The sequence below is a fragment of the Macrotis lagotis genome, chromosome 5 (assembly GCF_037893015.1).
Source record: "Macrotis lagotis isolate mMagLag1 chromosome 5, bilby.v1.9.chrom.fasta, whole genome shotgun sequence".
Classification (NCBI taxonomy): Eukaryota; Metazoa; Chordata; class Mammalia; order Peramelemorphia; family Peramelidae; genus Macrotis; species Macrotis lagotis.
Window position 1 is genome coordinate 14,116,218 of NC_133662.1, and position 16,581 is coordinate 14,132,798.

A 16,581-nucleotide genomic window follows, 5' to 3' on the forward strand; every position below is an offset into this window, starting at 1 on the left:
GTAGTTCACAGCATTGGGGGAGTTTCCTGACTAATGCCCCGGGGAGCACTGGGCACAACTTGGGGGAACAGCAGGGGACCTCTGCCAGAGTGAGCACATGAAGCCCAGATCCAGGAACAGGAAGCAGAAAGCGGTAAGCAGAAGCCCCCAAGGCATGAGCATGCTGAGTCTAGGGAGGGAGTGGAGAGAGAGACTGCCCAGCTCTGTCCTCTGTCCCTGGAAGAGGACTCTGGGGTTCTGACCATGTTCAGATCCTGATCACAGTCTAGGCCCCCCCATAGAACAGCAGCCCCCCCACCTCAGCCCTGTAGCAGAGGGGGGTGCTTATGGTCATTCATAGACCAGGAGGGAGGACAGCTTTACACACTGAGATCCTTGTGGGAGTGTCCCAAAAGCTCAGGAAGCACCCCAAAACCAGGCTCAAGCTGGGAAGATGAGCAAGCAGAGAAAAAAGAGGAACATCATTGAGAAATATTTTGCCTGTAAGCCCAAGAAGGATCAAAACACTCAGCCTGAAGATGAGGAAGCACAAGCTCCTGCATCTAAAGACTCCAAGAAAAACAGAAAGTAAGCTCAGGGTATGACAGAGCTCAAAAAAAGACTTTGAAAATCAAATGAGGAAGACAGAAGAAAAACTGAGAAAAGAAATGAGAGAGATGCAGGAAAAACATGAAAATGAAGTCAGCAGCCTAGTCAAGGAAATCCAAAAAAAAAATGCTGAAGAAAATAGCATGCTAAAAACCAGCTTAGGTCAAATGGATAAAACAGTTCAAAAAGTTATGGAGGAGAAGAATGCTTTAAAAAGCAGAATTGGCCAGATGGAAAAAAGAGATAAGAAAGCTCTCTGAGGAAAACAAATCCTTCAGACAAAGAATAGAACTCAGGGAGATTGCTGAATTTATGAGAAATCAGGACTCAATACTTCAAAACCAAAAGAATAAAAAATTAGAAGAAAATGTGAAACATCTCATTGAAAAAAACAACTGATATGGAAAACAGATTTAGAAAAGATAATTTAAAAATTATTGGAATACCTGAAAGTCATGATCAGGAAAAGAGCTTTGACATCATTTTCAAAGAATTACTACAGGAAAATTGCCCTGATATCCTAGAAGCAGAGGGCAAAATAGAAATTGAGAGAATCCACCAATCTCCCCGAGAAAGGGATTCAAAAAAGACAACCCCCAGGAATATCATAGCCAAGTTCCAGAATTCCAAAGTCAAAGAGAAAATATAACAAGCAGCCAGAAGTACACAATTCAAATACCATGGAGCTGCAATCAGGATCACACAGAACTTAGCAGCAACTACATTAAAAGCTCGTAGGGCTTGAAATATACTATACCAAAAGGCAAAAGAGCTTAGACTGCAACTGAGAATCAACTACCCAGCAAAACTGAATGTCCTCTTCCAGGGAAAAAGATGGACTTTCAATGAACCAGGGGAATTTCAAATGTTCCTGTTGGAATGGCCACAGCTGAACAGAAGGTTTGTTCTTCAAATACAGGACTCAGGTGAAGCATAAGAGATTGGAGGAGAAGGGGAAAATATGAGCGACTTAATGATGATGAATTGCATGTATTCCTGTATAGAAAAATGACACTGTTAATACTAATATGAACCTTCTCAATTAACAGAGCAGGTAGAAGTAGCTTTTATAGATGAAGCACAGGAGAAAGCTGAATTTGAAAATAAAATATGGTGTAAAAATGGAGTCACTAGAAAAAAGGGAACTGTAATGGGAGAAAGAAAAAGGAGAGGGGGGAATAGGCCAAGATATTTCATATAATAAGATTTTTCTTTATTACAATGAGCTATTGCAAAGATATGGAAGGGGGGAAGGCACGGGGGAATGAGGGAATCTTTGCTCTCATCAGGGGTGGCTAGAAGAGGAAACAGCATATATACTCAATGGGGTATAGATATCTGTAGTAAGGAGAGAAGGGGAGCAGGGGTAAGGGAGGGAAATGTGAGTGATGGAAGAGAGGATGGACCATAGGGGGAGAGTGGTCAGATATAACACATTTTCTTTTTTACTTCTTGCAAGTGGCTGGGATTGGATGGCTTGTCCAGGACCATATAGCCAGGTGGATGCTGGGCCTAAGGGGTGGTATGGGAGCTCAGGGCCTCTTGGCCCCAGGGCCAGGGAACTGTCTGCTGCGCTACTCAGCTATCATACAGCAGAGTCAGAGTGAAAGGAGAGAGAAAATATAGTACATGGTAGTGGAGAAATACGAAAGGAGGGAGTTGCAATCAGCAATGGCAACGGTGGAAAAATATGGAAGTAACTTTTGTGATGGACTTATCATAAAGAATGTGTTCCACTTGCAACAGAGTTGGTGGTGTTGGAACACAGAGTGAAGTACATTTTTTCTTATTATTATTTTGGGGAGGGGCAGGACAAATGGGGTTGGGTGGCCTGCCTGGGGCTGCAGAGCAGGGTGTTCTTTGAGTGTCTGAGGCTGGATTTGGACCTGGGTGCTCCTGTCTCAAGGGCCAGTGCTCTGTCTGCCACCTGGCTTCCCCTACTATTATTACTATTTTATTTTATTTTGGTTCTTTTTTTTCTTTTTTTGGTTTTTGCAGGGCAGTGCGGTTTGGGTGGCTTGCATGACACACAGCTGGGTGATTGCTGGGTGTACAGGGCTGGATTTAGACTCGGGTGCTCCTGGCTCCAGGGCTGGTGCTCTGTCCATTGCGCCACCTGACCATACCTACAATTATTACTATTATTTTTTAATTTTAATTTTAATTTTTTTCTCTCCCCTTTACTTTATTGCTCAAGCGAGTCTATAGTTTTTTGGGGGAGGGGGTATTTTGTTTACTCTTAAACAAGAATATTTTATTAATGTATCAAAAAGCTTTAGTTGTACAAAATGAGAATAAATATTAAATAATAAAAACAACAGATTGTCATAAATGTAGAACTACAAGGAACCTCAGAGATCACTGAATCCAATCTCTCTCCTTTTACAAATGAGGAAATTGAAATCCAGAGAGATTGTATGACTAGTCCAGAATCACACTGGTATTGAGTAAGAGATTCAATTGTAGACCTCTGGCTTTACACCTAGCATTCTTTCCACTTTCCCATACTGCCATAGGTTCATTTGGCAGCATTCAACATTTAACTAAGACTCAATGCTATTATATTCTCAGTGTTTGGCTGATTTGATGATTCTCATCTCCAATTTCTAAATACCCTCATAGTCACATATTGACATATAGTAAATTAAATTTTAAACATTCAGAATTTTTTTCTGGTGGGGGGTGGGGAGAAGGTGATGAAGAGGTTGAAGGAGCCACAACAAAAAAAGAGTAAACAATTGTTTGCTGTAACTCCAGGAAGTTAGGAAGATAGGATCTGCTTAGAGATTGGTGGAGGCTTTTCTAGTCATTTCCAGGGGTTTTCAAGTAATCACTTAAGAAAATAAAGAAGGAACTTCTTTATTGTTCACATTTATCCAACATTCCACTTTGTCAAAGGGAAGGTCAAATAAAATTGTAGCACACCTTTCAGGAAATCTTGGATCATTAGATTTCTATAAATTACTTGGAAATAGAGAACACGATTACCATCCACAACTCACACATAATCAGCATTCAACAAATGTTTAGTTATAACAAAGGCAACAACAACAATGCCTACTACTATTGCTATGGATCAGTGAGAGCAAGAAAGCTCCCTGGGGTGATTGATCTGCTGTAAGGATACAAGTCTAAAGACCATGAAAGGCAGAGACCTTGTGTAAAGCCCTGAATACATGCTTTCTTTATGGTTTAAAGCATCTGAATTATAACATGTAGGTCTATTTATTAAAAGTAAAAGCTTTCTTTGGCATGGGATAAATTAGTGTTCCAGCTAAGCCAGAAGCTGTTTAATACAAAGGACATTTCTCTAATTCCTTTCAGATCTCAGTTCCACAGCTTAGAAGAGTTTGGTGTGTCTTTTCTAAACGGCACTGCTATTATACAATTCCCTTTCTTCAGCTGGCATCAGAGTGATATTCTCATCCTCTAGGTTGTCTGTTCTTTACTTCTTCAAAGCTGAGTAGGCAAAAACACTGCCAACCTCATTCAGCTTTTCATGGAAAACTGGCATTCTGAATTGGCGCCTAAATGAACTTTCAGATTGTCCCCAGAGACAGTGGTGCTTTGAGGTGAATTCATAACATTAAGACCAACAAAGACGTTAACATTAACTTTCTCACTTAACAAAAAGAAACAAAAAGTCTGCTACTTACTCATTGAGCTCTACTTGTGTGAGTTGTTCTGTTCTCTCTTCTCCAGTGACAATAGCCAGTTCATCCTTCAATTCCTGGATTTCCTTTTTCAGATGTATAATAATCTACAGATGGAAAAGCAAGAGAGTAAATGAAAAATTCAAACCTTATTCTAAAGCTTTGAATTTTGGTAACAAGGATACTACTTTAAGTGAAAACTTTCTTAAAATTTTCCTTAATTTCTCCTATTTTCTGAAGTTAAAATGAATTTGAACACATAGTGGCAATTTAATTTTTACTTCCTTTAAAAATACACTAGGCATTAAGAGTGAAAAATGAGAGAGAGTAGAGAGAAAAGAAATCATATGCCTCATTTATTTTATATGTTCTATAAAATTTGCATTAACATCGTATTTTTAATCATTATTAAGAGGGTGAGAATCAAATCCAGTGGCAGTATTATGTCTGTCAGGAAAATAAAATACAAAAATCAAAACCAAATGTTCATGATTGTTGAGATGTGAACAATCTCCATTCCTGTATGACATTGCAGCGATACCTGGCTAGGGTGGTGATGATATATTCCTGTAAATGTTACCTACTATGACAATTGTCTGACTCCAGTCTTCTGTCTCTATATTCATTACCTGGTAACTCCTTAAGTCCCAAGGGCAGGAGAGGAATGAAGGCAGGTTCTCACGTGATCTCAGACATAATGCAAGGTTGAACCTGCCTTTGGTTTCATTATTTTTTAGAACATATAATAATCCTCTCAATTATATAAGATAAATATTTGGGGATTCTTTGGGTGATAAAATAGCTTATTTACAATTTCTGGGCTATTATTTAAATAGATTATGATCATTAATCACTTTGAGCCTTTCCTCAATTGTAAAATGATGATAATACTTGTACAATCTATTTTCCCAGACTTGTAGTGGTGAAAGTCCTTATAAATCATCAAGTATTAAATAAATGCCAGCTGTTAATATTAATAGCATCTGTGTTAGCAATAATAACACTAACAATATTTCCTTGGCCTTGTTCATTTGTTTTATCATAAAATATGAATATTTGAATACCTGAAGTATCTATGATTTTAAAAGTTTAAGTCCTCTCTCTACCAAAACAATGTCTTTAGCAGATGGTTTTTGAAATTTGTTGTTACCTAAAATTGTGTTGGCCTGTGTCAAACCAGTGATAAAGCTCTATAACTTAGAATCTGATACTCCATCATTTTAGCAGGTCTGGCCAGAACATATGTCCTGCTCACTTAACCTTCATGAATAGAGAAAAACTTCCATTTCAGTATAATATATCATGTAGAATTCTACTGGTGGGTTTCACTTGAGTTTCTTTCCTTACTTTGTGTCTCAGCCTTTCAGGTTCAATGGGTAGTCAAAATCTTCTCCTCAATTTCTTTAAACATTCTGTATATTTCATGGTGTCCAGTACCCAGGTTACTCTGTTCATAAAGAACCTTCTTCTTAAAACAAGAAAGATAACCAGGACATATGGTCACTTTCCTTGATTTGGAAACTATACTTCTATCAAAATATTTGAAGACCACATGAGCATTTATTCTTTAAATGAAAAAATTTAGGACAGGAGAAATAAAAATGATAAAAAGACAATTTTAGGGAAAATATCTCCATTTATCCTCCTTTAATGTCCTACTCCAATGACCTATGATACTACTTCTATGTTCCTGAAGGCAATGAAAACTAGGGAAAGAGAATAATCTCTTGAAGATGCTGTAATGTTATAAAGACTTTAAATATAAACTATATGTTTGATATCCAATAATCAGCTTAAATATGGAAAGACTCATCACTGGATTAGTTTAGATGTATTTTTAGGATTTAATCTATAGAAATCCTGATTTGAATCTTACATTGCTTATTGTATATGTATGATTTGAGGGTCCACTTTATTCCTCAGAAAATGAAAGAGCAAGGTGGAAAAAATAGATAGTATTGCTATCTAAAGTTTAATCATTTTGTGCATGTAAAATATGAATCTCTGATCCAATGATAAATGTTAAACATTGTGATGTTTCAGAAAACACTCTCCAAATGTATAAAAGGAAAAACTTAAGTGAGTTATATAGTTAGGTTATATGCTTCAGTAGGCCAGGCCAGAACATATGTCCTACTCATGTTGCCTTCAAGAGAGATATTAATTTCTGTATCAGCATAAGAATTTATTTTTTAAAATGAAAAATAGTTTTTAAAATTTGAGATTTGCTTTAATATCACCAGAAGGCACCAACCACTAATTCCTAAAAACTACTTCTAAAACAACCTTTTCCCCCTAAAAAATTTCCTAAGATAAATAACAGATGAACTTTGTAAAGTATGTTTTTCTTTAGTAATAAGCATTAGTATTTCCCATGACTTTATGAGTTTTTACAAAAAGAAGTTAATTATAATTATACCCAGAAGGTTAAAACAGATGATGTTTCTAAAAAGGACTAAGACCTGCATATAAATATAGCTAAGAAGAATGACTCATCATGAAAAGAAGCAGTAATCTGTCCAGCTTTGTCTTTTTCCCTTAAAGAAAGACAACTAAAAGCTACTTACCAGTCTAGGATCAATTTCTTCATTGAGAATAGCTTCATTCTTTATGAGGGCCACTCGCTGAGCAAATCTGCAAGTTGATATAGATTCCTAGAGAAATAATATATTTTTGAAAATGTCAACAGTGACAGGAATTTTCTCCCATTCAAATTTTATTTTTTCAAATAGCTTAAAACACATGCACAAAATATGACTAAATGAAACATATGGAGACAAAGTTAAAACATTCATTTTCATAAAATCCTTGATCTGGAGCAGTAGTCACCAAATATCTTTGATCACTCACTCCACTGGAAAAAACTTTGGAACACAAACCCCCATTATATAATTTTTTAATTCATTTATAAATTTATACACATGAGCTCCTCATCTAAAATTATGTTCACCATGAAAATGTTGCAAAAATAGGAACTACGAAAAGATGAGTTAAAATGAAATAATATTTTATCATAGAATCAATCAAGAATAATTGGAGCTTAGTGAGGTAAAAAGTGACATAATCAGACCTAACACTAGAAAAATCAATTTGTCAGCAATGTGGAGGTGAAAATGGAGAGAGGATAGACATGAAGTGGGAATGTCAATTAGGTGATGAAGACTTTCATGGTGGCTGAGGTGAGTTGGAGAGGACTGATGTGAGAGGTGGTATAGGGATTGGCTCTGTAATTTCATCGATATATGGAACTTCCAGATGAAGAAACTATTACCAGTGCACATGGGCACCTTCTCTTACAGTCTTAGAGATGGTAAGAAAATTAGAGAGTTGCCTAATGTCATAGTCAGTATGGGTCAGAGGCAAAAACCTAAACACTGATTCTCTGGGCTCTGACGGCAGGTCTCTACTATGTCTTGGCTTCCTCGTAGATGCAAGAGATGGGGAAGTAGAAATGAAGAGATTTGATAACTTATCTGATACATTCAATGACTGAGAAGGTGGACTCTAAGAAAATTCAGATCTGAACTTGAGTGGCTAAAAATATTGTGATGCCTTGATAATAATAGAGAAATGTGAAAAAGAGTTCAGTTTAGTTTAGGAGTGGGAGAGTAAAGAATATAATTAGATCTGTGATTTAATCCATGCCTGTGCATCTTGTATGACATCAGTCCATGCTACTCAAAATGAAAAGTACCATTCAGGGCAGGATTTGGCTTTTGAGAAGTAGTTTGATGACCTCTGTTTTAGCAGGGAAAAGATGAATGTGTTTGTATTAGAAATACTTGTCACCTAAATCTCCATTCTTGAATTGGTTGATAACACATTCTTTGGGGTAAGACTATGCCCACTTTGGACACACCTATACCCACCCTGGAAAACACTGTTCTAGATTATCCTTCATGTTAACTATTTTTATTTTGTTTAATAGAATAATCATTGAACATGATAAGATCCTATTGTTCTAATTAGTAGCTAAAATTGGAATCCTTCCTGATCTGCTGAATTAGGAGAAATAATTAAAGAGCCACTATCCTCCTCCTCCTCCTGATCTTTTCAATCAACTTCATACAAGTCCTAATTAGTCAAGTGAAAAATTTCCAAATGCCCTGGGGAAAATGTTGCCAAAGCAGCATGTCTCTCTCTCTATTTTATTTTACATTGTACACTGAATGCACCAGGATTCAAAACAGAACCTGAGAACTGAGAGTCAGGAGGGAGGAGAATCAAGTGCTGGCTCTAAAACATAAGTATCATAAAATAGGATTAACAGTACTTAGACTATCCACCTCACTATATTGCTATGAGAACAGGTCACCCTTCATGTAAGTGCTATGCAAATGTGAATGATTGGAATGCATTCTGCTAGACCCTCCTCTTGTTCAAAAACCTCCTAATTTTTCTTGTTTACAAATATTGGCAACTGCCTACATCACCTCATGCAGGCCAGACTGAACACTGGCTAATACTAAAGACACATGATTTGTAAGTAATCTACTGGCCACTACAAGGAGATCCTAGGAGGAGAGGCAATCTGCATGGGCTCGACCACTCTGCAACAATGGCTTTAAACTCCTTGGAGTTTAAATGACCAGGACAGAAGTCAGACAGGCTCTACTGGGAGAACAACTCTTTTGATCTCCTGATCATATGATCTAATCATATGATTTCTCTTTTAGAAATTTAGGAAGCTGAATAAAAAGGATATTTCTTTAGTGTATATACAATAAATTATTATAATTTTCTATTAAAATACCTAGAATGTATAAAAATAATAAAAAGAAGCTGAGTCATCAGGATATCTGCTGGCGGGCAGCTCCCAATCCCACAGAAAAGACAGAAATGCAACTATAATTGCTCAAATCCACTCAACTTGCTAACAGTGTAAACCAAATCTGAGAGTTTTGATAGAGTGAGACAACATACATCTATATTCCTTTTTTCTAACGACAGCGTGGCAATCATGGTTGTCATGCAGTTTCCTCCCAAGCTGTCCCTCAATACATTGGTCATCATGGAGTTCCTATAAGGAATATGGGATCGGTGTTTCTCTGCAAGGGCAATTATAACCTGTAATGAAGTATAATAGCATTGACATTACATTAGCCATAATAAAAAAATTATTCAAACAAACTGACCTGCAATCTCATAGAGTATACAAAAAAAATAATGAATCCACTGTAGCAACAAAAAAGCATTTAAAATAATTTCTTAGAAGTACTGTTCATTAAGATAGTAAGAAAAATATACAAATAACAAAGCAGCATAAAGCATAGAAGAAACTATGAAACAATGTTGAAAAGAGCAGAGAGAGAGAATGCAGTATATCACAAAAAATATCTTCCCCTATAGCCCATATCATATGTTTCATGTGACTCTGTGAGCTTCAAGGTCATGTCTTCAAGTTTTAGTAGTCCTGAACTGGAAAAACATTGAAATGGCCTAGAAATGGCCACCATATAATGAATTACTTGTGGCCTCAGCAACCCATGAAATAACTTAGAAAGATAATTTCCTACAGAAATCACAAGACTGTTCAAAAATATATTCATAGACATGGGTTGTTTATAATAATCTTCATTAGCATTTATATGGTATCTGGTATGAGACAGGCACTGTGCTGCTTATCACTTTTCATATATGATCTCCTTTGATCATCACAATAACCCCAGGAGGTAGTTGAGAAAATTGAGGCAAACAAAGATTAAGTGATTTCCCTAAGTTTACAAGCTAGTAAGCATCTAAGGCTGGTTTTGAACTCAGGTATTCTTTTCTCCAGACTCTAGCATTGGGCCACCTAGCTGACTGAAAGACATATAAGATGCAATATTATTATCCTGGGAATTAAAATATGTAGTGCAAGCAGGATCTCATTCCATCTCATTACAATATAACTTCTCTGAAGGCATGGACTATATTGCCTTCTTTTGTAATCTCCAATATTAAATATAGTGTTTTGGCCTGGAAAAACACACCTCTTCTAGAAACAATGTTAATATCAATTTGATTTCAATTGCCTTAAAAAAGGAGAATTGGTAGAGGGAATAATGTTGGCATGAAGCAAAGGGTTAGCTTAGAGAAGTCAGGAACTATGAATTTTACCATTCATTCATTCATTCAACAAATATTCATTGAAGGTCTCCCATGGATAAAACATTACACTTGTTTCTTTGAGTACTTGAATATCTCAGGAAATTTTTAATTCCATGAGTATATTATAATGTTGTAGTAAAAAGTCTTTTCTGTCTCAACTGGAAAATTAGTTTAAATGAACTGTGAAAAACTGAAAAAAACTGAAAAACATTCTTATTGGCTTTAAATTTGGACAATCATTTCTTATTCATAAAATAACATAATATGTTATGGTTTTCAAGGACAGTAAAAGTTGGAGCAATACCTATTAGGAATATAAGATTTAAAGCAAGAAGGGATCTTAGAAGTCAATTAGCTCAAATCTCTCATTTTACAGATAAAGAGGTTAAATAACATTCCTAATATAGGCAGTAAGTAGCTGAGTCTGTATATATTTGTGCCTGGCACTTTAAACATATTTCTACAGAAAATCTGAGCTTTTGCTCTCCATATTTTCATAATAATTATGAACTATTTACCTGTTGATAATGTTTATCCTCAAAGGACAAACATCATTGGCAGGTAAATAGTAAATTATTATCAAGAAAAATATGGAGAGCAAGATTTTAGAATTTTGAATTTTCCTTCCCTCATCTTAAAAGACTGGTTTCATGTCAAACTTAGCTCAGATGTGTGGATTTATGAATCTAGTTCAATCTTAAACAATCTTTTCTCCAAAAGAGTTAGTTCTGAGTCTAACCTTAGAGCTCAAGAAACTCAAAAAGAAAAGAAAGTCAAAAATGGTCCAGAATACCACACAAATCTGTGCCCCCTTTCCCCAACTCCCCACTGAGATTGAAATCTTTGGTGATCCAAACATAACATACTGTTTAGCAGTGGGATGAGGGTGGGTGTCATTTCTAGAAGACTCAGGTCTTCCTAAATTGGAGAGAAAACAGACAGTCTTTTTAGATAGTGGGGCTGGGGATTTGTGCAAGGTGACCATAGTAAACAAGGAATTCTTTCCAAATTTCACTTCTTTTTGGAGTTCACCTTTATAAATATGAAACTGTTTTAGAACTTCTTTGAACTTAATTATAAACTACTTGAGGACAGCATTATATCATATTCTTCTTTCTATGCCCACTGCACTGCACACCATGGAATTAATAAATGTTTGTTGAATTTAGTTAAATTCATTTTAATCTAGGGACAGAATGAAACTTTATACTATACTTAAAATTTCTCAAAACTCTGCTTGGAATTGATAACTTTATTACTTAATGATTTTTTTTAAATTTAAAAGCTCACAAGGGTATGGAAAGTTATCCTCTGAAAATGGACAGAGATTATGAGTGGTTCAATTGGCACTAACAGCATTAATTTTTCTCCCACACATTATATATCCAATGGAAGCCAAGTAGAAACTTAAACTCTTACTCTCTTAAAAAAAAGTCCCACATGTGGAACAAATGATTGAAATCTACCCTAGCTTCTGATTTCTATGGAGTTGAGAGCAAAAACTTTCATTTTCACAGTGGTTTCTCACTTGATGTTTGTGCTGATAGAGTCACAGGTTACACCAGGGGCACTCTATGAGGTTCACAGTTAGAACAAGTATGCATTTCTTCATTCCTTTTTCTCTCATTGACTTTCAACTTCTGGGGCCAAAATGTACCCTGCTATTGTGGCTTAAAAGTGTTTTTGAGGAAACTTTTGGAAAAAGCAATACATTCGTAAGGAGAATTCCAAAACCAATAAGATTCTGGCAAACATAATGCTATTTTCTTATGAACACAATAGGCTGCATTCAACTATCAACAGGACTAGATTCCTTTAAGCAGGTGTGAGGTCTCACACACATGACTAATAGGAAAACCAAAATTCTTCAGAGAACCAACATAACAACAGCAATGCCTTTAAAGTGCATTCCTCCCTACATATATTTCATATGAACTGAAAATAGAGGCTATAACTGATATAAGGAACTAAACTGAATATTAGCAAGTCATACTATATGAGATTCCCAAATTCACAAGCCATATATATAATCTGATATAACCTAAAGTGACATCTATTCTAAGAGTCCTTGAAGTTCAAGATTACTGAATTTCAGTATAATTCATTCATGTTTTTGTTTGTTTTTGTGGGGCAATGGGGTTAAGTGATTGGTCCAAAGTCACACAGCTGGTATCAAGTATCTGAGGCTGGATTTGAACTCAAGTCCTCCTGATTCCAGGGCCACCTAGTTGCCCCTACTCTCTTTTTTAATCAACCCCACTAGCTTTGTTTCAGTTTCCCATATAATGTTCACCAATTTCTTATCTTCTATGTATTTTGCTACCTAATACCCATGTAAGTCTTCTCTATAGTCAATCATTAGTTTTTATAATCCTATTTTCTTCTTTCAGTCTTTTTTATTGTGAATTTCTCTTACCCTCTCTTCCATTACTTCTTGACTTTAACACAATATTTCTTATAGTACTTATACATTTGTATAGGCAATTCTCAATAATACAAACATTTGACATATAATCCTTAAGCATCAAAAATGTATGCATCATTTTGCTAGGGTATGAAGGGGGATATAAAGATAAAGAAAATATAGTTCTTGTTTATTTACAACTTAGTCATTCTCACTGTATCCTCAATTTAGCACACTATTTGGCACATAGAAAGATGTATTCTAAATGCTAATTAATTATTTATAATGGAGTCAGTTCTGGAAGAGGATAATCTAGAAAAGTGACAACCTACTCTAGCTTAGAGTAGTTAGTTACACCTGAGTACATATGGGAGCACATGTGAATATATAAAACTATGCCATTCTTATGTGCTACTCTGGAGAAGCTGGGAAATCTTATTGATGGAGGGGATCTGTTTTCTAATGGGAGTTGGTAAAAAGTGAGAAAAGAAAGAGAATGTCAGGTTTACAAATAGATTTTAGGGATAGTTGGCAAATGCTAGGGCCGAGAACAGTATTGTATGAAGCTAATGTCATAAGCATTACTATCTTTGAATAAGAAGTGTGTGTGTGTGTGTGTGTGTGTGTGTGTGTGTGTGTGTGTGTGTGTCTGTCTGTCTGTCTGTCTGTCTGTCTGTCTCAAGGAATTTCTTTTAGCCATAAGCATCATTCTGAACAAGTGATTATTGGGCATATTATAAGGGTAATGCCACCACTGGAAATTAGTAATAACAATAATAGTAAATGTAATATTTCAAATTTTTCAAAATGTTTTATAGATATATTATCTTATTTGTTAAGGGAATTGCTTTTGGTCACACACAACTAGTTAAGTACCAGAAGCAGGATTCAACTCATCTCTCTCCTTAAGTTCAGGGTGCCTTCTACCATAATAAGCTTCATGTAAGTTCCAAAAAAGCTCCAATGACTGTCAAGACTGAGTTCAAGAAAAATAAATCTAAAATTCTATACTACTATTAGTTTCATGCCAGTCTGGACCACTTGGGTACTTTGTTTCTGGTATTCTATTCCAGGATTTCATTAGGACTAAGCTGCCCATTTTTTGGATCAGGTTTTGTCCTGACATTCATTCATTCTACTTTCTCAGCTCATCTCTCCTTTTCAAGAAGTCTGGCACCAGGACAGCTTCCATTCACTACCTTAACCTCAAAAGATTTATGAGGCAGTGAAAGGGTTTAGTTTCCTTATATCCTTTACCCTGATGACATCCAAGCCCTTGTACTTTGCTAACAGACTCTGTAGTACCCTCTTTCTTCCCTCATGTTTTTTTTGTCTCTTTCTTGTTCAGAAAATAATCAAGTTCTCTAAACACCAACTTTTAACTAATTTGGGAACTTGAATGAGGAGCTGGGTGACAGGGGAGATGCTAGACTCAACTACTTAAGAGCCAGGATTACCTGCATTCAAATCTGGCCTCAGACACTTAGTAGTTGGGTGATCCTGGGCAAATCACTTAACCCCGATTGCCTCAGTTTCCTAATTTTTAAAATGAGCTGGAGGAAGAAGAAGAAAATATTTCAGTGTCTTTGCTAAGAAAACCCCAAATGGAGTCAGGCAGAGTGGACACAATTGAAATGAAAGAACAACAAAAATTTGAATGAGATAAGTGCATTCTGTTCTTGTGGATCAAATAAAGGAATGAAAGTGCAGATAGGGAAAGGTCCTTTCCATCAGTCTTTTCTTTTGTTGTGTTTTCAGTTTCTTTCTTTTTCCCCCCAAAACACACCCATGTCTTCCCCATTCCAAAAAATTCTTCCTCTAATTTTGCTACTCTTACCACTAATTAATTACCATACCAGTGAATGGCCTGTCCCCATTCTGCATTCGCCAGAATTTTTGAGAGAAGTGTGATCCGTTGCTATTTCAACATTAATTCATTTTTCAACTCTCTGTAATTTGGTTTTCACCCCCCACCAGTCCACTGAAACTGCATTTCACTAAGAGCACTGATGACCTCGAATCCAATGACCTTTTCTCACCCCCCCTTTACCTTTTTGCATTTAAGACTATTGAACCCTTCTTGAAATTCCTCTTTCAGCTTCTGTATTAAAATAGACACAAGGCAGCTGGGTGATGCGGTGAATAGGGCACTAGAGTTGGAGTCAATTGAACCTGAATTCAAATCCTATTTCAGACCCTTATTATCTGTGATATTTTGGTCACTTTTGGTCACTTAACCTCTTTGTCAGTTTCCTCAACTGTAAAATGGGAAATAATAATGATGCTTAATTCCAAATCCAAACACTTGTAAAGTGTTTTACAAACTTTAAAGAAGTATGGGACAGCTAGGCGACATAGTGGATAGAGCACTGGCCCCGGAGTCAAGAAGACCTGAGTTCAAATCCAGACTCAGACTGGTTATATTGCCTAGCTATGTGACCTTGGGCAAGTCACTTAACCCCATTCCCTTAAATAAATTTAAAAAAGAAAAAAAATTAATCAAAAAAGTCTTTAGAGAAGTATATAAGTTCTAAAGGTTATTATTACTATTTTCATTAACATTATACTCTTCTTGGTTCTCTGACCTCTTTGATTCATTTCTATTTTTATTTTTTCTTCTACTATTCATTCTTCTTCCCACCCTTTCAATGTTGGAATTTTCTAATTTCTTCTATTTTATCACTTCTTGATTTCATCCATTCCCATGATTTCAATGATCATATCTATGTAGATGAATTCCAAATCTTTATCAACAATTCCATACCACTCAAAGATCCAAAAAAGAATTCCAATTATTTCCTGGTCATTTTTTTCCTTAAATTCATTACAGGACCTCAAATTTAACATTACAATAATTTATCCTACACAAGGTTGTCAAATTGATATTCCTAAGATATAAACTTATCATACTATTTCTTTGTTTAGAACCCATAAACAGCTTACTTCCTGTCAAATAATTTATTTTGATAATATCATAACAACAAAAAAGCTTTATCAACTTTGGAAGATGTGTCATTCTCACTTTTGCATTTATGAGAGTTAGGAGTGAGCCACAATTATGAAGCTGGTCAGGGAGAGATATGACCTTGATTGCAAGTTTGATATTTGTTTGTCTTCCCTATACTTAATATTCATTTGAATGATTTAGACAGACTTAGCAGATCAAGTTATCAATTCGTTCACCTACTGTAAAAATGCATATGATATGCTTAGAAAACCCTTTCGCTCTATCTACCCATCCTTCAAATCCCATTGTAGTAAGAGCATTAACATTTATTTTTGAGTCAAAAACTCATAAAACTGGACAAATCATTTCTCTTCTCTGAGCTTCATTGTTCTTTTTGGTTTGTTTTTGCAAAGCAATGGGGTTAAGTAACTTGCCCAAAGTCACACAGCTAGGTAATTAATATGTGACTGAAGCCGAATTTGAACTCATGTACTCCTGACTCTAGGGCAGGTACTCTATCCACTGCACCACCTAGCTGATCCTCAGAGCTTCATTGTTCTTAACTATAAAATAGTTAAGGGAATAGTCTTTACATTGCCTGTCTGAGAGGGCTGTTATGAGAAAAGTGCAAATATGATGTGACCCTGGGTGCCTAAGTTTAAATCTGGCCTCCGATACTAACTAGCTGTGTGATCCTGAGTAAGTCACTTAATTTCTATTTACCTAAGCTTCTTCATTTATAAAATGGAGTTAATGATAGAAATTACCTCCCTGGATTCCCGTGAAGATCAAATGAGATAATAATTGTAATATACTCAGTATAGTGTCTGGGCCATACTATGCAGTTAAGTAAATGTTAGCTATCATTATTATAATATATATATATATATATATATATA

General features: G+C 35.8%; 1 protein-coding gene across 3 annotated transcripts in view; it reads right to left on the reverse strand.

Annotated features, from left to right (window-relative positions):
- Positions 1-16,581, reverse strand: part of KIF6 (kinesin family member 6) — a 392,900-nt gene that overhangs the window by 331,546 nt on the left and 44,773 nt on the right. For 2 of the 3 annotated variants that reach the window (XM_074236852.1, XM_074236851.1), the window contains exons 5-7: positions 9,165-9,308; positions 6,809-6,895; positions 4,245-4,348 (exon numbers count right to left, since the gene is read on the reverse strand). In XM_074236852.1, the coding sequence (XP_074092953.1) occupies positions 4,245-4,348; positions 6,809-6,895; positions 9,165-9,308 (335 nt within the window). The remainder of the gene's footprint in view (positions 1-4,244; positions 4,349-6,808; positions 6,896-9,164; positions 9,309-16,581) is intronic. The other variant, XM_074236853.1, reaches the window with a different exon arrangement.